The 25,601-nt window shown below is 43.6% G+C and overlaps 2 protein-coding genes across 2 annotated transcripts in view; one reads left to right on the forward strand and one right to left on the reverse strand.

Moving 5' to 3' along the window:
• The window catches only part of CFAP61 (cilia and flagella associated protein 61), a 264,938-nt gene that overhangs the window by 226,102 nt on the left and 13,235 nt on the right, over positions 1 to 25,601 (reverse strand). Inside the window, exons 4-7 of the mRNA XM_032604424.1 lie at positions 24,710 to 24,786; positions 23,847 to 23,914; positions 23,484 to 23,610; positions 10,032 to 10,164 (exon numbers count right to left, since the gene is read on the reverse strand). Coding sequence (XP_032460315.1) covers positions 10,032 to 10,164; positions 23,484 to 23,610; positions 23,847 to 23,914; positions 24,710 to 24,786 — 405 coding nt within the window. The remainder of the gene's footprint in view (positions 1 to 10,031; positions 10,165 to 23,483; positions 23,611 to 23,846; positions 23,915 to 24,709; positions 24,787 to 25,601) is intronic.
• Positions 14,279 to 15,249, forward strand: LOC116739786 (3-hydroxyisobutyrate dehydrogenase, mitochondrial-like). Its single transcript, XM_032604492.1, is given in 3 exon segments — positions 14,279 to 14,706; positions 14,708 to 14,890; positions 14,892 to 15,249. Coding segments are annotated over 3 exon segments (969 nt in total).

Genomic DNA, 25,601 nt, shown 5'->3' on the forward strand with positions numbered 1-25,601 from the left:
AGGTAACCAATACTTTCCACCACAAAGGTGCCTTTAATTATCTCACATTGGAGAGCAAACTGGGAGTTTGTTGTTGTCCTTGGTTTTCCCTGAGGATCCATATGATGATGCATAAGGCTCAGATCGCTATAAACCACGTGTGCAGTGGCCACACCTCCACAAGCAGGACCATTTATAGGCCCGTATGCACTGCATCGTTCACGCTTCCATCTAAAAAGCTCCACGTCACCCGCCCCTTCTGGTTGCCCTCATTGTGACCACTTCCAGCTCTGATCCTTCCTGCCTGATGTCTAAGGCATGGCTGCGCTGGCAGGCTCTGCCCCAGTGCCTCCTCGGACCGCTACTGCCCACGCCACAGATGCTGCCAAGGCAGACGCTCTGCCCATCTGTCTCTAGGAGCTGCCCTTGGCCTCCAACCGCCCTGCCCTGAAATCGCAGTTTGGAGTAAACACCAGATGTCAAGGTCAGCCAGGATAAAGTTATGAAAAGCAACTTGCAGCAAAGTGATGACTCAGAACTCCTCCAAAGTTGCGATTAAGTCAAAGAAAGTGCTCGCAGTTAAAAACCTTTAGTTGAGGGCCCCTCAACGGTGCAGACATGGCTCTCAGGCCTGTGACTGCCATGGACGGGTTTGGGAAGGGACAGGCTTGGTGTACTATGTCCCGTTATCTCTGGTCACCTAAAAGTATAGTGTGCTGGTTAATGCCTAATCGGCATCATAGGGAAAAGCTTAATTGTAACATTTGCCAATTTCTGTGGTGTAAATATTCCCGTTGCAGCCCATTGTAAGCTCTTGGTGTGATGTCACTGAGTAGAGAATTGGGAGAAGACGCACAGTAGCTGTAGTTACAGTATTTCCACTCTGCAGAGACCACAGACATAAATGACCCCAAGAGGACAAATAAGAGTAAAACAATTAAAAAGTAATGAATTTCGAGGATTTATTAATTTTGTTTTTAGAATAATTTACTACACTGTTAGTTGATATAACTTAATTTTTGACAATGGCCGTGTTTAACAAGCAGCTTGCCAAGTTCCTAAAGATTTAGCAACTGGCTCTCATGAGCCAAGGTGAGAGAGCTCCAGCACACTGCTGCCAAAAGGCAGGTCTGAGGAAGCCCAGGTGGTTGGGAGGAGGGTCCTGGCAGGTAGGTGGTAGGGTGGTGACTGCACTGATCTTGAACCCAAAAAGGCTTAAGACACCTGATAGGGCTTGGTGAAGACCAGAGTCTCACTCCCAGATCCTAGGCTGGTTTGCTCACTGTTGACAGGTCCTGTTCCTGCCTTTCCATTTAAGGTTGAGGCCCGTGGTCACATCTCCATGGAACACGCAATCTCTGATGTCTGAGGCAGCACGGCCTCTCAGAGATCAGGCTGGACTCCGTTTGTGTCTTTGGAGACACCAAAGGATCCCTGCGGGGTTGGGACTGCAACTTTCAGCCTACAACTTTCCTCTGATATTTACACACACTGAAAGTTTGTAACACATGACAAGAGAGGGAAGGAACTGAGAGAAGAGGTCACTGCAGCTGCTCTTCACGAGAACTAACTCAAGAGATTTGGGTTCAAACTCGCACCTTGAAACCAAAGAATTAAAAGCCTTCTCCAGAGTGAGGTCAGCATCATGGTGGTAAAAGACATCCCTTATTTTTGTCCCCTGCTCAACAGCAAATATTCGGCATCCATCCATGAACAGAAGTGCCTTTGAAGGAGCCGTGGGATCCAGCACTATCCACCAAGGGGCCTGGGAGGAGTCTTGCCCACCTTTGCATCAGGAAATAGGCAGACAGACCTCAGTCACAGCTGTGGACCCTGCAGAGGCCGCTGAACTAGCTCTAGCCTCTCTCAGCCTCAGTCCAGGAGCCCCTGAGAACAGTGACTTAGACGATCACTCATGGATGAGAGAGCCTTTGATGAAGTTCAGGTTTCCCGAGGAGAAGTTTCAGCTCCATTGGAGCAAAAAAGATACCAGTTTGGATGCCGTGGAGTGGGTAAGACAAAGAGTCTGCCTTTCCCCACAGCACCCATCCTCCAAGGCAGTACAGCTAAGGGCCAAGAATTATCCCCCTAATTTATCCCGTGGCAGGTAAGGGGGAGACTGTGTAAGTGAGCACCTGGCTTCCCTAGCTATGCAGGATGCTGCCAGAGGGGCTCATTTCTCTCTTGCCAGATCCAGAGTACTAAACTGGGAGCTCACGACTGGGGGGTGGAAGGAGCCTGGGACAGCAGCAGGTAGGACCCCCAGAGGACATTACCAGGCATCATGGATTCTATCAAGAAGCCCACCCACGAGCTACTGGGAATATTTCACCCATGGATCCTGCCAGCCCGCCCACGAGCACCCCCAGGGCTCCACGTGCCTTACGCACACACCAGCCCACCTTGTGGCAGCTCCCTGTGTGTACTCCTGATGGTGCCATGAGCAGACTTTGGCAGATGGCTAAGGAGCATATGGAGAAAGTTGGCCCAATCTGTGGGCCAGGAAGAGACCACAAATTTGAGCTGTAGTGCCACCTTTGGGAATACAGAAGCACTCGACCTGGTGCTTTGCAGGGTCCAGAGAAGACATAGAGGCTTAAGAATTCTGCCACGAGAGAGCAAGAAGCATGGAGCAGGCATACCCATAGAAGGTCTGAGGAAGCCTCAGAATCTCTAGCAGAGCTGAGAGAAGTTATTTCTCCTCCAAATACCAGAGGAGGTGACTGCTATTCAAATGTGAAGACAGCAATGCAAAACTCAATGACCATGAAAAATCAAGGAAGTATGACACCACCAAAGGGTCACAATAGTCTTCTGGTAACTGAACCCAAAGACAAGAGTAAATGGTAAATCTCCAATTTACCAGATAAAGAATTCAAAATAGCTGTGTTAAGGAGACTCAGTGAGCTACAAGAAAACAAAGACAATTATTCAACAAAATCAGGAAAACGACACACAAACAAAATGAGAAGTTGAACAAAGAGAGCGAAACCATAAAAAGAACCAACCAGAAATTCTGGAGCTGAAGAATCAACAAATGACATGAAAATGCAACAGAGAGCATCAACAGCAGACTTGATCAATCAGAAGAAAGAATCAATGAGATTGAATACGGGAACTTTAAACGTATCAAGTCAGAGGAGAACATAGTAAAAAGAATGAAAAGGGTCATAGGATGGTATCCTATGATTTATAGGATACGATCCAGAGGACCAATTTGTGAATCACCAGAGTTCCAAAATGAGAAGAGAGGGAGAAGGGGGCAGAGAGTTTATTTAAAGACATAATGGCCAAGAAAATCCCAAATCTGGGGAGAGATATAGATATCCAAGTTCATGAAGCTCATTGGTCACCAAATAAAATCAACTTAATGAGATCCTCTCTCAGCTCGGTGCTTTGTGACCACCTAGAGGGGTGGGATAGGGAGGGTGGGAGGGAGGGAGATGCAAGAGGGAAGAGATATGTGAACATATGTATATGTATAACTGATTCACTTTGTCATAAAGCAGAAAATAACACACCATTGTAAAGCAATTATACTCCAATAAAGATGTTAAAAAAAGAGATCCTCTCAAAGACACATTATAATAAAACTCAAAAATCAAAGACAAGAGGAGAATCTTAAAAGCAGTGGGAGAAAAACATCTTGGGACTTACAAGGTAACCCCCCATAACACTGTCAGCAGATTTCTCAGCAGAAACCTTACAGGCCAAGAGTTAGCAGGATGATATATTCAAAGCGCTGAGAGAAAAAAACTGCTAACCAAGAATACTTTACTCAGCAAAGCTGTCCTTCAGAAATTAAGGAGAAAGACTTTCCGAGACAGACAAAAGCTGAGGAAATTCATCACGACTAGACCTGCCCCACAAGAAATGCTTAAAGGAGCTCTTCAAGATGAAATGAAAGGATGCTAATTAATAACATGAAAATATATAAAAGTATACAACACAATAGTAAAGGTAAGTATATAGTCAAGTTCAGGATATCCTAAAACTTTAATATGGTGAAGCATTAACCATGTAACTCTAATGTAGGTATTAAAGGACAAGAATTTTAATATTTTAATAACTATAGCTACGATAATTTAGTAATGAATATGTAATATAAAAAGAGATAAATTGTGACATTAAAAACATAACAGGGGAAGTAAAAGGGTAAAATTTTTGTGTGCAATTGAAATTAAGTCTTTAGTGTAAAATAGACTGTTATATCCGTAAGATGTTTTATGTAAGCCTCAATGATAACCACACAGCAAACATCTACAGTAGATTCACAAAAGATAAAGAAAAAGGAATCAAAGCATCTCGTTACAGAAAATCATCAATTCATAAAGGAAGGCAGCAAGAAAGGAATAAAGGAACAAGGGTACTACAAAACAGCCAGAACACAATAAGATGGCATTAGTAAGTCCTTACCTATAATTACTCTAAATGTAAATGAATTTTATTCTCCAATCAAAATATACAGAGTGGCTAGATGGATAAAAAGCAAGACCCAACAATACACTGCCTACAAGAGACTCACTTCAGCTTTAAGGACACAATAGGTTCGAAGCGAAGAGATGGAAAAAATATTCCATGCAAGTGGAAACAAAACGAGAACAGGGGTAGCTATGCTTATACCAGACAAAACCGACTAAGCCAAAAACACTAACAAGAGACAAAGAAGGTTATTATATAATGATAAAGGAGTCAATTCATCAAGAAGATATAACAATCATAAATATATATACAGTCAACACTGGAGCGCCTAAATATATTAAGCAAATACTAACAGGTATAAAGGGAGAAATAGACAACATTCCAATAATAGCAGGGGACTTCAATACCTTACTTGCAACAATGGATAGACCATCCAGAGGGAAAATGAACAAGAAAATGTTAGAGTTGGTTCATACTTTAGATAAAATCAACCTAACAGACGTGTACAGAACATCCCATTCAAGAGCAGCAGAGTACAAATTCTTCTCAAGAACTCATGGAACATTTTCCATGATACATCATATGATAGATCACAAAATGAGTCTTAGCAAATTTAAGAAGATTTAAATCATACCAAGTATTTCTCCCAACTACAGTGGTATTGAACTAGAAATCAATAACAGGAGGAAAGCTGAAAAATTCACAGTATGTGGAAATTTTAAAATACACTCCTGAAAGACCAAGAGGTCAAAAAAGAAACAAAAGGGAATCAAAAAATATCTTGAAACAAGCAAAAATGGAAATACAGTAAACCAATTTGGGGATGCTGCAAAAGCAGTTCTAAGAGGTAAGTTTATAGTGGTAAATGCCTACATTGAGAAAAAAGAAAGATCTCAATAAACAACCTAACTGTATGCCTCAAAGATCTAGAAAAAGAAGAACAAATTAAGCCCAAAGTTAGCAGAAGGAAGAAAATAACAAAGATCAGAGCAGAAATAAATGAAATAGAGACCAGAAAAATAATAGAAAAACTAAGAGCTGTTTTTTTAAAAGGTAAACAAAATTGACAACCTGTTAGCTAGACTAAGAATAAGAGAGAAGACTGAAATAAAATCAGAAAGGAAAGAGTAGACATTACAACTGATGCCATAAATACAAAGGGTAAAAGATTACTAAGAAAAATTATATACCCCAAAATTGGATAACCTAGAAGAAACAGATAAATTCCTAGAAATAGACAAGCTACCTAGACCGAATTATGAAGAAATAGAAAATATCGACAGACAAATAACAAGTAAGGAGATTGAATCAGTAATCAAAAACTTCCCAATAAAGAAAAGCCCAGGATCAGAGGGTTTCACTGGTGAATTCTAGCGAACATTTAAGGAAGAATTAATGCCAATCCTTCTTGAACTCCTCCAGAAAATTAAGGAGGAGGGATCATTCCTATCTCATTTTATAAGGCAAGCATTACCCTGATATCAAAGCCAAATAAGAACATTACAAGAAAAGAAAACTACAGATAAATATCCCTGATAAATACAGATGCAAAAATTCTCAACAAAATATTGATATTAGCAAACTGAATTCAACAGCACATTAAAAGGATCATACACCATGATCAAGCAGTACTTATCCCTGGGATGCAAGGAGGTTCGATACATGCAAATCAATAAATGTGATACACCACATTAATAGAGTGAAAGATTAAAATCATATGATCATCTCAATAGATGTAGAAAAAGCATTTGACAAAATATAACATCCTTTCATGATTAAAATGCTCAACAGATTGGGTATAGAAGAAACATACTTCAACATAACAAAGGCCAATAATAACAAGCCCACAGCTATCATCACACTCAATGGTTCAAGATTGAAAGCTTTTCCTCCAATCAGGAACAAGACGAGGGTGCTCAGTCTCGCCATTCCTCTTCACCAAAGTAATAGAATCCTAGCCAGAGAAATCAGGCAAGGAAAAGAAATAAACTGCATCCAAATCGGAAAGGAACATACAAAATTGTCTTTGTTTGTAGATGATATGATCTTACATACAGAAAATCCTAGAGACTCTACCTAAACACTTAAAACTAATCAACAAATTCAGTAAGGTTGTAGGACGCAAAATCAACACACAGAAATCAGTTGCACTTCTATACACTAGAAATACAATCTCTGAAAAAGAAATACTGAAAACAGTCCCATTCATAATAGCATCAAAAACAATAAAATACCTAGGAATAAATTTAACTAAGGAGATGAAAGATCTGTACACTGAAAACTACAAGACTTTGATGAAAGAAAATGAAGAAGACAGAAATAGGAAAATACCCTGTGTTCATGGACCAGAAAAATTATATGCTGTCAAAATGTCCATACTGCTCAAAGCCATCCATAGCTTCAATTAATCCCTATCAAAATTCCAAAGGCATTTTCATGGAAACAGAAAAAAAAATCATAAAATTTGTATGGAACAACAAAAGACCCCCAAAGGCCAAAGCAACATTGAGAAAGAAAAACAAAGCCAGAGGCATCACACTTCTGATTTCAAGCAATATTACAAAGCTATGGTAATCAAAACAGTACATGGGGGCTTCCCTGGTGACTCAGTGGTTGAGAATCCACCTGCCAATGCAGGGGACACGGGTTCGATCCCTGGTCTGGGAAGATCCCACATGCCGCGGAGCAACTAAGCCCATGAGCTACAACTACTGAGCCTGCGCTCTAGAGCCCACGAGCCACAACTTCTGAGCCCACGTGCCACAATTACTGAAGCCCATGTGCCTAGAACCCATGCTCCACAACAAGAGAAGCCACCACAATGAGAAGCCTGCACACCGCAATGAAGAGTAGCCCCTGCTCACCGCAACTAGAGAAAGCCCGCATGCAGCAATGAAGACCCAACGCAGCCAAAAATAAATAAATTAAAAATAAATTTAAAAAAAGTACATTACTGGCATAACAGACACATAGACCAATGTAACAGAATAGAGAGTCCAGAAATAAACTCCCACATTTACAGTCAACTAAAATTTGACAAGGGAGCCAAGAAGACTCAATGGAGAAAGGGTAGTCTCTTCAATAAATGGTGCTGGGAAAACGAGATAATCATACGGTGAAGCATGAAATTGTACCCTTATCTTATGCCACTGACAAAAATGAACTGGAAATGGATTAAATACTTAAACATAAGACCTGAAACTATAAAAGTCCTAGAAGAAAACATAGGGGAAAGCTTCTTGACATTAGTCTTGGCAACAATTTTTTTGATATAACACCGAAAGCACAAGCAACAAAAGCAAAAATTAGTGAGACTATATCAAACAAAAAAACTTCTACACAGCAAAAGACACAACAAAATGAAAAGGCAACCTACAGAATGGGAGAAAATATTTGCAAATCATATATCTGATAAGAGGTTAATATCCAAAATATACAAAGAACCCATACAACTCAATAGCAAAAAGCCACACAACCCAATTTTAAAATGGGCAGAGGAACTAAATAGACATTTTTCTAAGAAGACATCCAAATGGCCAACAGGTACATGAAAAGACGGTCAATATCACTAATCATCAGGGACATGCAAATCAAAATCACAATAAGATTATCACCTCACACCTGTTAGAATGGCCACCATCAAAAGACAAGAAATGGGACCTCCCTGGTGGTTCAGTGGTTAAGACTCTGAGCTCCCAATGCAGGGGGTGCAGGTTCTATCCCTGGTTGGGGAACTAAGATCCCACGTGGTGCACAGTGCGGCCAAAAAAAAAAAAAAAAAACCCACCAAAGACAAGAGATAACAAGTGTTAGCAAGGATGCAGGGAACTCTTGTGCACTGTTGGTGGGGATGTAAAGTAGTGCAGACACTATGGAAAACAACATGGAGGTTCCTCAAAAAATTGAAAATAGAACTACCATATGATTCAGCAATTCCACTTCTGGGTATATATCCAAAGGAAATGAAAACAGGGTATTGAAAAGATCTCTGCACTCCCATGTTTACTGCAGTATTATACACAATAGGCAAGATATGGAAACAACCTAAGTGGCCATCAACAGATGAACGGATAAAGAAGATGTGGTATGTATGTATGTATGTACATATGTATGTATACAGATATATGTGTGCATATATGTAGTGGATATTATTCAGCCATGAGAAAGAAGGAAATCCTGCCACTTGTGACACCAAGGATGGACCCTGAGGATATTATATTAAGTGAAATAGGTCAGACAGAGAAAAACAAATACTGTATGATACTGCTTTTATGTGGAATCTAAAAGGGTTGAACTCAAAGAAACAGAGAGTTGAATGGTGGCTATGAGGGGTTAGGTGTGGGGCGAAGGGGAGGTGTTGATTAAAGGATACAAATTTCCAGTTATAAGATGAACACATTCTGGGGATCTAATGTACAGCGTGTTGATTATAGCTAATAATACTCTATGATATACATGGAAGTTGTTAAGATAGTAGACTTTAAATGTTTTCACCACAAAAGAAAACGGTAATTATGTGACATGATGGAGATGTTAGCTAATGCCATGGTGGTGATCATTTTGCAATATATAAGTGTGTCAAACTAACGCATTGTACACCTTAATCTTATACAATGTTATATGTCAATTATATCTCAGTAAAGCTGGAAAATAAATAAATAAAGGCCTTCTCCAAAAAACAAAGACCTGACAAAACTGAATAGGTACAGCTGCATCGTTAAAAGCCCTTATTTGGGTCTGTATGAATCATTTTAATTATCAGTAGTTTTTGTTTCATCGTGTAAGACATGGTTTTTCAAAATGGCGCTGCTGGGCCCAAATATTTCCTGACCCTTCCTTCTGTCAGCAGCCTGGAGCTAAAGGTCAAATGACAATATTTGAAAGCAAGTCCTTAAAAGACCATGCAGAAAACTAAATATGAAAGAATAAAAATGTAGCTGAAATGTAGAAGAAACAGCTCTCATGGACTAGTATATCAGAATCTAATTTTCAGGGCCAGTTCTTACCTTAAGAAACTAATGCCCATGTATATTTAAATTAATCCTGTTCTTCACCTGATGTGTTTTCCATCATGTAGATAAATGTTTTACCACCTGGGCTGCACATTGGAATTATGTGGGGAGCTTTTTAAATATACTGATGTGCTCTACCCCAAAAGATTGCTTTCATTGGTCTCAGTGCATCCTGGCATCAGAAATTTTTTCTGAGATAGAATTCACCTACTGAAACCAAGGGTAATCATCAGTTAAATCCATCACACCTGGAGCCCACCGTCATGCTCAAGCTCGCTTTAACTGTTGCTACCAAAGACTGGCATATCCTCCAAGGCGCACATAGCCCAAACGATAAGATGTTTGCCCGAGTTGTTTTCCAGGAACTTGGAGTCAGCTGCATCTAGTTCGAGCTGGAGCCTGTTAAGACTGGGCATCTGGAAGGACCTCGTAAGACCTGAAAACCTAAAGTGGGAACCCTGGGGAGGTGGGTGATGGCACAGCTGGGAGGAAGGCCGGGCACACCACCTAGAAGGAGGAAGGGAGGCAGCTCCCGGGATGCTCAGCAAACCGGGACCAGGGCTGCTCACTTCTGTCATCCCTCTCCCTCAGCGGGCCCCCAGGTGGTTCATCACGCACCTCACACACGATGGCATGATTCTCTTCATCTTGGGCCTCTATGAGTTCAGCCAGGAAGTATTCGCCATAAGTCTCCTTCAGGATGGTGTCATGGTGCAGGAATATTGGCACGAGGTCGTCGTGATCTTCCACCCTGTTTACCGGAAAGGCTTAAATTCAGTGCTGGTTCCTCTGCTTGCTCCTGCCACCCTGTTCTAAATGCCAGGGATAGAGCAACACGCCCACGAAATGAACTTACATTCTAATGGGGGGAACAGACAACAAAAATGTAACACACAAATCACCTGGAACATTTCAAAGAGTGGTAAGTTGCTTTGGGATGGAGAGTGATGGGGTCAGGGAGTGACACTTGAGTGAGACCTGAGTGGAGACGGGGAGGAAGCTGTGTCGAGAATTGGAGGTGGGATGTCCCAGGCAGAGGGGACACGCTCGGCCCTGCTGGGCGTGGACTGCAGGGCAGCATCGCTCACGAGCCAAAGGACAGCAAGGTGGGCACAGCACCTCCCAAAAGTGCTCCAAGGAGCACTGCTTCTATGATATTGCTCCCAGCACCCTTCCTCCCCTTAGAAGAAACCCACTGTCTAAAAACACTTTTCTGCTATAGTGTCCCTCATGGATCGTCACAGTTATAAAGACTCTGGGAATTACTAAGGTAAAGAATATTTAAGCTTGTTTATGCATTCCTCCCAACAGGCCCATGGTACCCTTTACGCCTAAAACGTCTCTCTACTTCCATGGAGGGGGAGATGCTGGCTTGAAGGTAACGAAGCTCTGCTCACTATCTTGGGCACGTCTACCTCAAGCCTCCTTCTCAGGACCTCTACCGTGACCTCAACCACCAGTGTGGGTGGGGAGAGGAGGACCCAAGAACCAGGTTTACAGCAGCATGAGGACGCTGGTCCTTGGTCTCCATTTTGCTGCCATATTCCACATTCCTTTCTTCTTTTTAGCAGATTCGTGATTAAGTCTACTCTATTTTACCTGTCTGGGATGTTCTTATACATTTTCCTGGTCCTTTTCTTTTAAAATGTTCCATGTTCATATTATATTTTTCTAGTGTAACTGATTTGGCTACTACCTTTATCCTCCCTCCCCCTTATTTCATTACTCTGACATCTTCATCATCCCACTTTATCTTCCAATATGTTCCCTTTGATGTTAATAGCAGCTCCATCTAATGAGTGACAAAGACTCCGTAACCAGACCCTAGCCTAGTACACCCTGAGCCTCTTTTCCACTAGGCCTGAAAAGACATGAACAAACACTAACAGTTCCTAACAGCTCAAGGCCACATCCCTAGAAGGACCTGAGACCCCCTTAAAGTGCCTGCCTGAGAAAGCTCAGGGCTGCCAGAAGAAGTTCCTGTTTGTTCCAGTGACACCTGAGGATAAGGCCCCACCTCCCAGCCTCTTTGGGAGGGCAGGAGCCTAATTTCCATCAGGGCTAGTGAGTGACTCAGATGGGTCTCACAGGGACCAGCCCTGCCTTCCCATTTTTTGTAATTTGTCACTTCCCTGACTCTACTGAGACCCTGCTCACTCCCCACCCAGCTCCCTCATTTTCTCTTTATTTTATTTAATTTTATTTATTTATTTATGTTTTCTTTTCCCTCCTTTTCTCTTCAAAAGGCCCAGTCACCGTGGAGCAACTAAGCCCGTGAGCCACAACTACTGAGCCCGCATGCCACAACTACTGAAGACCGCGCACCACAACTACTGAAGCCCGCATGCTGCAACAAAGAGTAGCCCCCACTCGACGCAACTAGAGAAAGCCGGTGTGCAGCAATGAAGACCCAATGCAGCCAAAAATACATAAATTAAAATTAAAAAGAAAAAAAGGCCCGGTCACCTCTGTACAAATCAGAGTTCAGTCCACCCTGGATGTTTCCCCCTATCGCAACGGTTATTACGGATTAAAATCTGTCCTTACCAGCATCCGGCTTTGTCGACCTTTGACATCTGCACACCCTGGAGCCCACAGCCCAGGGGCAACAGTGACAGCCAACGTGGATGGGGCCCTACCGCACACACTGACAGCGCTGGGGTGCCGTCGCTCGGCCTGTTTGCAGGTGCGGACGTGGCCCAAGGGGGGGCCTCTGGGGAGAGACCCCTGCTCCACGCTGGCAACTCCCAGCCCTCTAATTCAGCCTCTGCCTCTCCTGGTTGAGAAAGTGGCCCGGTCCGCTCGCTGCTGAGCCTTGGTTTCTCACCTGCACAAGGGCAGGTACGAGGAGAGCGGGAGGGTACAGTGTGGGGACGCCCTCAAGGTCACTCTCGGGCAGGCAGTCGGCCCCCAGCAGCATCTGCTGTGGGAAATTTCACAGTCCCCCCACCATCTGATATGCCCCGAAACCCCCATCAGCTGCCTCTACCTGAGAGCCCAGGACCTCAGCTGGAAGGGCCGAGAAGGCCCCAGTGCATTCCAGAAACCCCTCACTTCCCCGCAAAACCACCCGCAAAAAGGTGCTGCTAATGGAGATGGCTTTTCTCTGTAAAAAGAGTCCTGGACGATATTGGTTAAGAAAAAACAAAACAAGAAGATTGTAGGAGAGAACAGCCAACAAATCCACTTTCAAATATCCTGCCAAAAAATAAAGTCCACATCAGTATTTATTAACAGAGATAATTATTTTAAATTATGTGAAAGTAATTCAATATCCTAATCTTCTTAAGTGGATCAAGACAGCTATCACTGTGTACCATGGGCTTTTATCTATATGATGGACACAAAAATACTACTTTGTGGTATAAAAATCAGGAATAAAGGTTCAGAGAGACCCGGGGCCGTAAGCCTAATCAAGAGCCCTCGGCAGCCCGTGAACAAAGTGATCCATAATCACACCTCAACACTTATTCTTCTGGGAATAAGAAGAAAACATCCAAATCATGGAGCTCTGAAGAGTCTCTCCCTTCAGCCCTCCCCCAAAATGGATAAGGAGGAACTTGTTCTAAGAAACGCATTCCTTGGGGTAATCGATGATTTATTATCTTGCATCAGCCCCGGTGCTAATGATGAAGTATGACATCAGCCTCGCAGAGTCTCAAAAGGCATATGACAAAGTCCAGCCCCCTGGAAACAGACACCCTGGCTACTGAAAACAATTCATTCAGTAAAATGTTTAAATTTGAGCACTGCCTGCCGCTCGGATAGGAGAGCCACAGCTTCCTGTGGAGCCGCTGGGCACAGCAGGGCCACGTGCCCAGCGCTTCCATGACCCCCAGAGTTTAGGTGGTGATGATTATGAAGGTTAGGGTTGACCAACACGAAGTACAATGAGGCTGACACCGCTGAATAAGGATCAGCCTTCCTTTGGAGCTTCCAGCCACCACATGCTTGGAGAAGGGGACCACGTGCGTGTTAATGTAATTGATTATAGACGATTTTATTTTAACTTGTTTGGAGGAAACAAAAGGTCCATCCCATAGAAACGGGTTTGATCATCCAGGCCCTTAAATGTCCACTAAACTCTGAAAAACATGCTAGTGAAAATGGGGCGGGATCCAAAGCTGAAGAAAATCAACAGCCTCTCAGGACACCTCACTTGGGGCTTGGGTGTCCTGTAAACCCAGGAGAAGGCAAGGTGAAGGATGACAGGGCCCTGGTGGCTGTCACTGTCTTCCTCAGAGGTGGGGAGAAGGGAGGACAAACTCACTCACCACTTCCACTACATCAGTGAACGGGGCTTTCAAGGAGCAGCGCAATGCCAGACCCCAGGGCACTTGCCCAGCCGGCTGGCACTGTCCCATGGTGGCAGGTGGACCTCTCAGCATCTGGACCACTCTTCTGTAGCATCACAAGCCTAGAGGAGAACCTACAGGTGGCTTCCCTGGATGCGGGAGGTGTGCGTTGTTTCCTTGCCAGCAAAGAAACCACTGCGAACTCACAGATGGTAAGTTCCTGCTTAGGGGCCGTAAGGACGGCCGCAACCCATCTTTGCGTTCAGAATACTGGCATGGCCTCCTCTCTCCTGTCTGATGGCAACTTCCACAACAAGAGAGGATCCGAATTTCATTAGCTAGACTTAAAAATGTACCATTGGAAAAGTGATTCTGATATTTAAATGCCATAAATATTGTATTTATTTAAGCCTGAGTGTGTATATATGTGTGCATGTTCTTTAAGAAATCAATGAATAGCTGCAGCCGATCCCACCCGCTGCACTACGCACCCCAGCAGTCAGTGGGTGAGCCGGGAGCTGCAGAAGTCACCACGGGGAGGCGGGGTGGGGGCAGCATGGCAGCCTCATTATGGCTCCGTGGAGCCGCCAGCAGCAACCAGCAGTGGCCAGCCTTGCAGCAGTGTGTTCTAGGTCAGTGGCTTCTAAGACTCAAGTTGGATTCACTGGAGTAGGCAACATGGGGAATCCAATGGCAAAAAATCTCATGAAACATGGCTATCCACTCATTATTTATGATGTGTTCCCTGATGCATGCAAAGAGTTTCTAGATGCACGTGAACAGGTAGTGTCTTCCCCAGCAGATGTAGCTGAAATAGCTGACAGAATTATCACAGTGTTGCCCACCAGCATCAATGCGATAGAAGCTTATTCTGGAGCAAATGGAATTCTAAAGAAAGTGAAGAAAGGCTCACTGTTAATAGATTCCAGCACTATTGATCCTATGGTTTTGAAAGAATTGGCCAAAGAAGTTGAGAAAATGGGAGCAGTTTTCATGGATGCCCGTTTCTGGTGGTGTGGGAGCTGCTCGGTCTGCGAACCTCACGTTTATGGTGGGAGGAGTCGCAGACGAATTTGCTGCTGCTGCCCAACAGCTGCTGGGATGCGTGGGCTCCAATGCGGCATGTTGTGGAGCTGCTGGGAGTGGGCAGGCTGCAAAGATCTGCAACAACTTGCTGTTAGCTTAGTATGACCGGAACTGCTGAAGCTATGAATCTGGGAATCAGGTTGGGGCTTGACCCAAAACTCCTGGCTAAAATCCTAAATATGAGCTCAGGACGATGTTGGTCAAGTGACACTTATAATCCTGTACCTGGGGTGACGGGTGGAGTTCCCTCGGCTGATAACTATCAGGGTGGATTCGGAACAACACTCATGGCTAAGGATCTGGGATTAACACAAGACTCTGCTACCAGCACGAACAGCTCAATCCTTCTGGACGCTCAGGCCCATCAGATCTACAGGATGATATGCGTGAAGGGCTACTCCAAAAAAGACTTCTCATCCGTGTTCCAGTTTCTACGAGAGGAGGAGACGTTCTGAGTCTGCCCTTTGGCTGTGGATGCTGTTGGAAACCACACTCTATCTTGGAGCCCCTTATAGCTCACTCCACAAGTAAATGGGCTTAATCAAAGGTCACCTGTCTGCTTTTGATTGTCTAGGTCACAGTAAACCCTGGGATTTTTCACCCATATTTATTTAACTGCTTATTCTTTTTATCTATTTAGCAAGGACATATTATCTGAATTTGTGTTTTTTTCTGCAAGCCACTGATGGTCTTTGCTAGCTAGCTGATTGACCTTTTCCAAAAGTCTGATTCCCGGGCACTGTCAGCTAAAACGCTGCCTACTCCAATCAGGATATTATTTACTCCACTTTACGAACAAAAGCAAATTTTTTTTCCACAGGATAAAACCTATCCTGGAGGAAAGAAAAGAAATCGGTGCGAGGAAAGGAGTTAGAGAAAGGGGAAGTATAGTGAATCACTCCCTGTGTCCCTCAGAAAGTTTGTCCTGTTAACCCAGTGGTGGTATTCTTGCATTCTGAGGTTACCGGTTCATTTTCCAGGAGTTGATAAGGCGAGAACTCCTTGCTGCATGCTATGTAATTTGGACTCTGTTACATTACCTTGGTGTGCCCCTCTTGTAACAACTCCCAATACTCAGCAAACTTTTATATTTTTGTACATTTGTACAGTACATTCTTACTACATAATTTTTGACTTCAAAAGAATAACATCTTTAGAACTGTTTCAGAGCCAATGATGATATGTGCTTTACATAATTATTATATTATCCTAAATATAACCATATTATTTTGAATTCAAATAAATTTCTATGTTGATAAAAAAATCAATGAATAAAGAAAAATTCAGAGAATCCAGTTTAGTGGTAGCGCTAAAAAATGCAATGTATTTGGCTTAAACCAACCCTTACCACGAACAGTTTCAACTTGGGGTTGGAGAACCTACAGTGGGCGCCAGCTAAGCTACTAGATTTTTCTTTTTATTCAGCTGTGTAAAACAAAGCACCTTTTTCTTTCCAAGATCTCTTGTGACCTCTACTGGTCTTCTTTAGGAGAATCAAATCCATCATTTCTAAACCGTATATTCCATTCAAAACTTTAACATGGGTCTTGGAGCCATTTAGCTTCTACTCATTGGAAAATGTCATGATTTTACAAGTTATGGAGGACTTCGGAACGAAGTGCTTCAAAGCACATTCAGGGCCAATTAGAGGACCCTGCACTTACACCACTGGGATCTGATCCAAAAGTCTGTGTTGGCACACCATAGTTCCAGTTGGATTGTGAACCCAATTCTATTTGCTGGGTACTTATCAGGACTCAAGACGACTAGTGGTGAAATTCCTAACTGCCCTACAACTTCTTTCGAATGCTTTAGGATATGTATCACTTAAGCATCAGAATGTTCATTTACATGAAATTGCTCAGAAGTCAAGCTTAAGTGGATTCCTAATAATTGTGAGACTATCAAACGCTTAATAAAAAGAACTGCTTTAAAAGGTGAGAAGTTAGCATTTAAAAAACACCACATCTTACATTTTAAAGTCCTAAATTGACCTAACATCCTAAATGTTGACCTAACTTAATTTTTATTATTAGCAAAAAAGCAGTACTATATAAAGGAAACTTTAAATTACTTTACAACACTGACTGACCGCACACAATCCTTTCCTTAGTGAGTCCTCTCCTATCCCTGTGAGGACTTGAAAAAGGTAGGTTTCCCCCCAGAAAGGCCATTCCAATAGCTTCTAAATCTGAGAACATCTCAAATCCATCACCAATGATTAATCAAGCCCATTACAGATTATAAAGATGTGTCTAGAAGCAGCTATGCTTTACTTCATATATTATGCAAAATACAGAACAGGAACTTCAGTAATTTGTGTCTAAGAAGAGGGGCACATTACAGCACAATTTTCCACATGGGTAAATCAAAGAAACGGGACTGGGGATTACAGCGTTAATTCGCTGGCTCCGAATGCGTTGCTAGGTAAATGGCAGAAGGATAATTACATCCCCAAACTCTTCACTGGTTTAGTGTCTTAAGAACTGTGTTCTTCACCATTAATTATCAGTGCAAGTAACAACTCATGAAACAGATGTTGAGAAATAAATGCGGGGGAAACAAGAGAAATGAGACAGCCTAAGTGGATGCATGGCCACGCCCATCTGACTCTGAAGTGGCCTTTTTTCCTGCATCCTTAAGGAGGGAGATCATCTACATAAGTACATTTTCCAGATACCTGAAGTCCTACACCTGTAAGTATCAAAAGTCTAATATGAACGCTGTGGACAGAGGGCCTCTTAAAATGTGTTACACTTCCCCTTCTGCAAGCAAAAGCATCAACTCTTATAATGTCAGTTATCTCTGTATTTCACTACTATATACTAAAAAGTTCCCTTTTTCTAAACATTCCTTCCTCATTACAAAGTATCCTCTGTCATCTCTTTGCCACCAGCACTATGTTCCTCTTGTGAATTGCTTCTTGCAGATTTTCTGGACCAGCAGGACATTTCACCCTCAGAGGCTGAATAAGCATGACCTCAGGGGAAGGAATTGTGAGGTTTAGTTCAGGCCAGGACAGCCTGTCCACGTGAAGGTTAGCACTCATAACACTCAAGTTTTCAAGGGTAGAAGGAAGAAAGGAAGGAGGGGGTGGGAAGGAGGGAACTGGGAGACCAGCTTATAACCACCAGTTACCACGTGCTTCTAGGAGCCAGCACTGGGTGAGGCACACTCTCCACCTGCCTTCTCCAGTGCCTTACATCCTTGAAATGACAAGTGGGGATCTGTGAGTAAGTTAGCAAAGATGTCACTCACTTTTTAAAAAGTGAAAGAAATAGGTGATTTTTCCCCCTGTGACTCATTTATTTTACAACTGGAAGTTTTTACCTCTTAATCTCCCTCACCTATTCCACTCATGCCCCTATGCCAGAAATAGGGGATTTTGAGATAGGCTGCCTCCGCATATGTCAGTTTCAGTACTAGATTTATATATAATTTTCTATTACAATCACGTCTTGCTGAATATCTATGTCGAAAGTATATAAGCTTTAAAATGCCTCAAGAAAATGACAATTCCCATGACCCAAAGTTTGTATACTGCCTACACTTTAAGAAAATTCAGAGCTTCCAGGTTGGTGAACACGTGGAAGTTTGGGGAGAGTGGTGAGCCTGGAGGGGGCACGGAGGTTCTGAGCCCCTTCCCCACACCTTGCCCTGCGCACCTCTTCCATCTGACTGTTCCTAAGTTATATCCTTTTATAATAAACTGGTGACCTAGTAAGTGAAAAAAAAAACAAAAAAGACCTGGAAATGTGCCTACCTCAACTGTAACCATTCCCCTCTACCCTCCACCAAAGAACTGTCTGCTTTGCATGCACATGTTTAATCATCCATCTGGATAATTTCTAAACTGGAAATTATTTTAAATGCAACTATTTTCTACACTTAAAAAGGAACCTGTAAAATCGCACTGAAACCCACAAGTATTTGGATAAATGCAAATTAAAACAACAAATTAGTATTGGAGACAGTTTTTTTTGTTTGTTTTTTTGCGGTACGCGGGCCTCTCACTGTTATGGCCTCTCCCGTTGTGGAGCACAGGCTACGGATGCGCAGGCTCAGCGGCCGTGGCTCACGGGCCCTGCCGCTCTGCGGCATGTGGGATCTTTGCCGGACCGGGGCACGAACCTGTGTCCCCTGCATCGACAGGCGGACTCTCAACCACTGTGCCACCAGGGAAGCCCTGGAGACAGTTTTAATAACTGAAACATCCAGCATAAATGAAGGTGCAAGAAAATGAGACTCTATTGGTTAGGATATAAATTGACATGATTATTTTGGTTGAATAATTTGGTAGTATCTATTTTTAAATGTTAGTGTTTAATGCAACCTTACCCAGAAATTCCACTTGTAGGTATCTATACTACAGAGAAAAATAGCATGAATGCTTAAAAATATATGTACAAGGCTGTTTACCACAGCATTTCTTGTTATAGAAAAAAAAAAGAGGACAAATTTCCATAAATAAGGAATATTTAAATGAATTATAGTAGAACCACATGATGAAATACCACACAGCCATGAAAAAGAACAAAATTGATCTGGAAGGTGGATGAGCTGGTACCTTAAGTGGAAAATACAATTAACAGAACATATTATCATGACTATAGACATATATGTGCATATATATATATATATATATATATATATATAGAGAGAGAGAGAGAGAGAGAGAGAGAGAGAGAGAGAGAGGGAGTGCGAGAGAGAGAGAGAGAGAGAGAGAGTGAGAAAACACACATATACTCGCATTTGCATGTATGGTTACATACTCACATAGAAGACTGAAACAATGAGTAATTTTTTCTTTAAAATGTTTTCTGATTTGAAAATATAATTCATTTTATTAAATGAGTCCATGTCTCAAATTAATTAGCAAATGGCAGAAAAAAAATGAGAGATTTCTAAATGAAATGAAGACAAAATTACAGCAATTGTGAGACTACTTAAAAGATCCTAAGAAATTAATTTTCAGAAATTTCTCAAAACATAATTTAAAAAACTGCCAAGTGGCCAGAGGTAGAGCACTGGACTGAATGGCCAAGACTGGTGCAGAGGAGCCAAAGGGATGAGCCTGAGAGAAAGCTGAGGCCCAAATCCTAGAAGGGGCAGAGTTCAGAGCCACAACAACAAGAGGAAAGAAAAGAGAAGAAGCAAGTCAGGATGGGTGGGGGCTGGGGGAGGGGTCAGCGTCAGGGCAGGCAGCCACCCTCCCTCTCACCCAAAGTTCACTGGACTTTTCTTTAATAGGTATAGAATTACTCAAGTTATTCTTTTTTTTAAAGTAAATTTAATTATTTATTTATTTTTGGCTGCATTGGGTCTTCCTTGCTGCGTGCAGGCTTTCTCTAGTTGTGGCGAGCAGGGGCTGCTCTTCGTTGTGGTATGTGGGCTTCCCACTGCGGTGGCTTCTCTTGTTGCGGAGCATGGGCTCTAGGCGCGCAGGGCTTAGTAGTTGTGGCTCGCAGGCTCTAGAGCACAGGCTCAGTAGTTGTGGCGCGTGGGCTTGGCTGTTCCATGGCATGTGGGATCTTCCCGGACCAGGGCTCGAACCCATGTCCCTGCATTGGCAGGCGGATTCTTAACCACTGCACCACCAGGGAAGTCCTATTCTTATTTCTAAAATGAGTTTTGGTAGTTTGTGTTTGAACACAAATTGTTGAATTTATAGAGTTGTTGCAGTCTTCCCCTATCCTTTCAATGTCTATAGGATCTGTAATGATATCACCTCTTTCAATACTGATATCGGTGATATATCTTCTCTCTTTTTTTTCTTGGTCAGTTTGGCTAGTAGTTCATCAATTTTATTCATCTCATCTGTGTCTTTTAAATTACCAAATCCAACGGTCTCTTCTTTGTATTCAAATTATTTGATTTCCCTACTAATTATCTGATTTGCTACTTTAAGAATCTTTGACTTCTACAATACTCCTCTTCCAATTTTTCTTTACAATCATTAACGGCTCACTTTCATCTTTCAAAATTGTGCTCTAATCCTCTGCTTTCCACTTTAAAATCTCCCCCTCAACTAGACCATCTCCGTTATTCTCATGATCTCCTCATTCATGAGAAGCCCTGTATTTCCAACTGTCTCCTGTCCATCTAGTGCTATTATTTCCACTTTCAGTTAATGAATCTACCATCCCCCCTAAAGTTGAAACCCCGAGTCACCATTAACTCATTCTCAACCTTCAACTTCTCTAACTAATTGGCAATCAAACTGCACCTTCCCTCTCAAACATTTCTTTGCATCTATGCACCTGCCTTGATCCATTCCCCAACCTGGACCTCTTTGATTCGTCACTGCCTGAATTCCAGCCGGCATCATTCTTGGCCAGACTGTTCTGTGCTCCTCCCCTGCAAGCCACTGGCCACGTGAAAAGCAGTTCTTTTTAACATACAGTCCATACCATGCCTTTCTTCAGTGCTCCCTGTTGGCTCCAAGTTAAAGCCTGCTCATCAGTTTTTCTCTTCCTCACATCTGCCCACCTGCCTGGTAGCAGACATTCCGGGTGCTTTCCTGCCTCCACGCGTTTGCCCATCTGTCCATCTGGCTGAACTCTGACTCATCCTTCCCGACCAGATTCAGAGGCTAGCTTCTCTATGAAGCCTCTTTTCTTTCACATTTTTCCCACTGAGGTATAATAATATAGTGTACAGTGCACAGACATTAAGAGTGCAGCTCGATGACCTTTGACGGCCGCGTGTGCCGCGTGCACCCCGATCAATGCACAGAGCACTGTCTCCCCACCGTATCCCTCCCACCATCACTCTTCCCTCCGCCAGAGGCAACCACTGATCTGACCTCTCCTGTTTTGTACATCTTACAAGTGAAATCAGCAGTATATGGTCTTTGTTTCTATGTCTGCCGTCTTTCATTCAGCATAAGCTTTCTGAGACTGATCCATGCTATTGTGTGTACACATAGTTTATTCCATCTCATTGCTGAGCAGTATCCATTGTACAGAGGTACCACAGTTTGTGGACATTTACACGTTGATGGACGTTTAGATTTTGGGGGGCCTGGGGGGTTGAAGCTGTCTTCATCCCTCTCTGCCCTTCCCTCCTTCAAGCTACACAGCATCACAGTTTATCATAGATGGGTCTCTCTTCCCCACATAACTCTAATAATATTAATAATAATATTTCATTTCCTTGGGCACCTACATGTGACTGGCAGTGGGCTAAGTACTTGATTTTTATCAGCTCATCCCATCACTACAACAGTCCCATACAGCAGACAATATGCTCACACCCACGGACAGAGAGGAAACTGAGGCCTGCGGAGGCCCAGTTCCCTCTTGAAGTTAACCCATCTGGTGAGTAGTAAAACCAAGATCAGGATCAAGATCTACCTGATGTCATTACTGCAAATTCTTAACAATTATGCCATAACACTACATGCCTGGTAAACATTAGGCTCTCGCTTTTTAAAAAATTTAGTTTCGATACTTTCTAAAGAAATGCAGCACTCATCAAATATGGCAATGGTGGGAAGTCCCTGGCGGTCCAGTGGTTAGGACTCCACACTTCCACTGCCAGGGGCACGGGTTCAATCCCTGGTCGGGGAACTAAGATCCCCGCATGCCACGTGGTGCAGCCCAAAATAAAAACAAACAAAAACAAATATGGCAATGGTTACTCCCAAAAGATACAGCTTACTCTTCACTGATAAAGGAACCAACCCCCCTTGTGAAATGATTTTATAGGCCCTCTTATTTCAAAACAGCCCTTCTATTTTGCTCACAGTTTTGTGCATCAGAAACCTGGGAGGACTCAGCTGGGCAGTGCGTGCTTGCGGTCTCTCATGTGGCTGCAGTCAGATGTCAGCGGGGATGCAGACACTGGGGGTTCTCCTGGGCTGCACATCCACATGGTGAATGCTGTCAGCGGTAGCCCCTTGGGGCTGCGGGCCCAGCACTGACTTGTGGCCTCTCCGGCACGGTGGTCTCAGGGCAGTCAGACTTCTCCCCCTCGTCTCCTCCACAGCGAGCATCCCAAGAGAACCAGGCAGAAGCCTCCCAACCTCCCACGTCACAGAGCATCCCTTCCGCCATGCTGTGTGGGCCACAGCAGCCATAAAACACCCAGACTCAAAAAGAGCGGACATGGACCCCACCTCTTGATGAGAAGAGTGACCAGGCCACATTATAGGAGAGCATGCAGGATAGAAGATGGCCTTCTTTGGAAAACAGAATCTGCCACAGCTATCGCCTTGAGATTGCTGACCTTCAAGGCATGTCCTGTGGGCCGTGGATGGTAAAGACTTTCAGCTTGGAAAACTCCTCTTTGGGGTCAACAGAATCCTCATTCACTGAATGCTGGAAAATAGGTGGGCTTTATCGCGGAAACTAAATAAGCAGAATCATTTCTATGTTTGTTATATTTGCAAGTTATTTCACTCAGTGTGGAGCCAAGGATTGTGTGTCTTCAGAAACCCTTAAGTAGTAAATGCACAGCTTTGCTGACCACACGGCACCAAATGAGTCTCATCAGATATTCAGTCCTGCAAGTTATGTCATCAAGGGGAATTGTAAACATCTCCAAATGAAGTAATGCTTCTGGGTATTATAAAGCGATTTCATTCAAGCTATAATCACTTACTGTAAGAAGTGGCAATTTTTAAACTCTTTTTAAGGTAACCGTCAGGGTAAAGCTTAGGTAGCAAAAGGCACGGCTCCACACTTACCTGGCTTTGCGGATGTGTAGCTGAGGGTAGTGGCTATGCCTGTGACATATGTGCACGGCAAAGTCCTCATCATACGTCAGGCTTGGAATGTTCCCCACTTGGTTGAACACAGTTATGAGAGTCGAGCCTAAATCCCAGAGACAAAGAAGTGAGGCCTCGATTTACCAAGGAATAACTTTAGGACTTCAGGGCAAATGTAGTTTCCATTCTAATGTGTGTTTTAATTGTTACAGTCGAATGGGCACATTATACATTGAGGACCTGGAGACCCGTGGTTCTTATGTCCCATCCCCAAAGCCCCATTTTAAGCACAAATTTCCTATGTTAGCGACTGGGGTCAGGAGGTGGTGGAGGAGGACTTACCGAGGCTCATGTAGGATGGCACAATGAGGAATATGAAGTGCAGGTCTGGCACCGCCTTGAACACGGTCCTGGCGAGGGAATGGGAGGGGACGGGGTGTTAACAATCCTATTAGCCAGCACCTGGTGAGACGAACACCTTCACTACAAAAATGAGGCGTTCATAGATCCACCTGGGTGCCTTGCTCCCTGCCTGCAAAGGCAAGAACGTCTTCGAGGCAATTCCTTTTTCTTCTCTGCTTTTCCCTGGATTCCAAATGCCCCCTCTTCTATCTGTTCCATGGAGGCAGCGAGAACCAAGGCACCATGTCCACGTGGTGCACCAGGTTTCTGCTGAGATTAACCTTTGCCCTGGCATCTGGATGGTCTGGTGTGACACTGCAAAGTGACTTGAGAGCTGAGGCCACCACCCCCAAGTGTCTGTGTAGCCTGTCAGAGACCCGTTGTGGCGGAAGCCCCGCGGGCCAGGTTTCTGCAGGCAGTCCTGTTAATAACATGTCTAAGGATGAGATTGAGGAAAACTATTTTTAGAAACATCCAAGCCTGTGACCTCTTCTCTTCCCCTCCTCCCCCCAAATCCATTTTTTTCAAATGACCGTGTGACCTGTTTGCCTCCAACAGTGGTAGTTAAAGGCGTCCATTCAAAGGAAGGATTGTATTCTTTCAGAAACATCACCACTGTTCAGAGTAAATGCTTGACTAGAGCCAGAAAGTACAAGCAAATTGAACACCTCAAAGAATTTCCTTTAAAAATATTTTTTTGACTATCCAGATAGTTAAAGACATGATAAAGACATGAACGTGTCTCGTCTACGATGCTGCTGCCAGTGCCCCGTGTCACTGTCTGCCACGCCGTGGCCACTCACCGAATAATCTCTTTGCAGCAGCCGACAGAATACTCGTCCACGGCCACAAAGAGGTGCATGAACAACGTGTTCAGAGGCTGCAGAAGAAAAGAGGACTCGATTATAGGCTGAGTCAGAGCAAGGGGAGGGGTGGGAGATGGGGGAGGGTCTTGGGGCAGCCATGGCACAGAGCTGCCTGGTGGCGATGGAAGATATTTTATGTCTAAAATAAGGAGACACCCAGGCCGGGTTTGAGCCACTTTCTGTCCTCCTAGCTTGGAATTATTCTAGGAAAGGGGGAGTCGTAAATGAGTCCAGTGTGTCAGGGCCCTTCCTCCCGCCTCACTACGGCAGCGGGCAGGGGGGCGCCTGCGGGGGACTGAAGTCGATTCTGAACTCAGTGGTCTTGTCCCCAGGGCGCCTCAGCCCAAGTGAAAGACAATCCTCCTCCCCCGGGGCTCTGGAGTTAGCAGCTGCTGCTCTATTCAAGTGACACCAGGGAAAGCGCCTCTCATGAATTTGGAGGATGGAAGGCAGATGCCCCGCTAGGAATCCAACGGCTTGTTTTGTTCAACATTCCCAGAGTCAGAAGCAAATACTACGCTCGGGACCCAGAAAACCTGGGAGCGGAAAACAAAGTAGCAAGATTCTAATACGGCTTTTGGGTCACGTCTTTAGGGGTTTATAAAGAATGCTGCCCCGTAACTCTTTTTTTTTTTTAATTTTATCGAAGTATAGTTGATTTACGACACTGTATTAATTTCTTCCGTACAGCAATGTGACTCAGTTGTACTGAAGACTTTCTAAGTGGCTGGTCATGAGGAGTTGCTCTACACATCCCCACATCCCTCTGTTCAGCTCAGTACCCCTGTGTTTATGGACAGATCCTCAGATTCTAGAGACAATGCACATG

Source organism: Phocoena sinus, chromosome 15 (genome assembly GCF_008692025.1).
Source record: "Phocoena sinus isolate mPhoSin1 chromosome 15, mPhoSin1.pri, whole genome shotgun sequence".
Lineage (NCBI taxonomy): Eukaryota > Metazoa > Chordata > Mammalia > Artiodactyla > Phocoenidae > Phocoena > Phocoena sinus.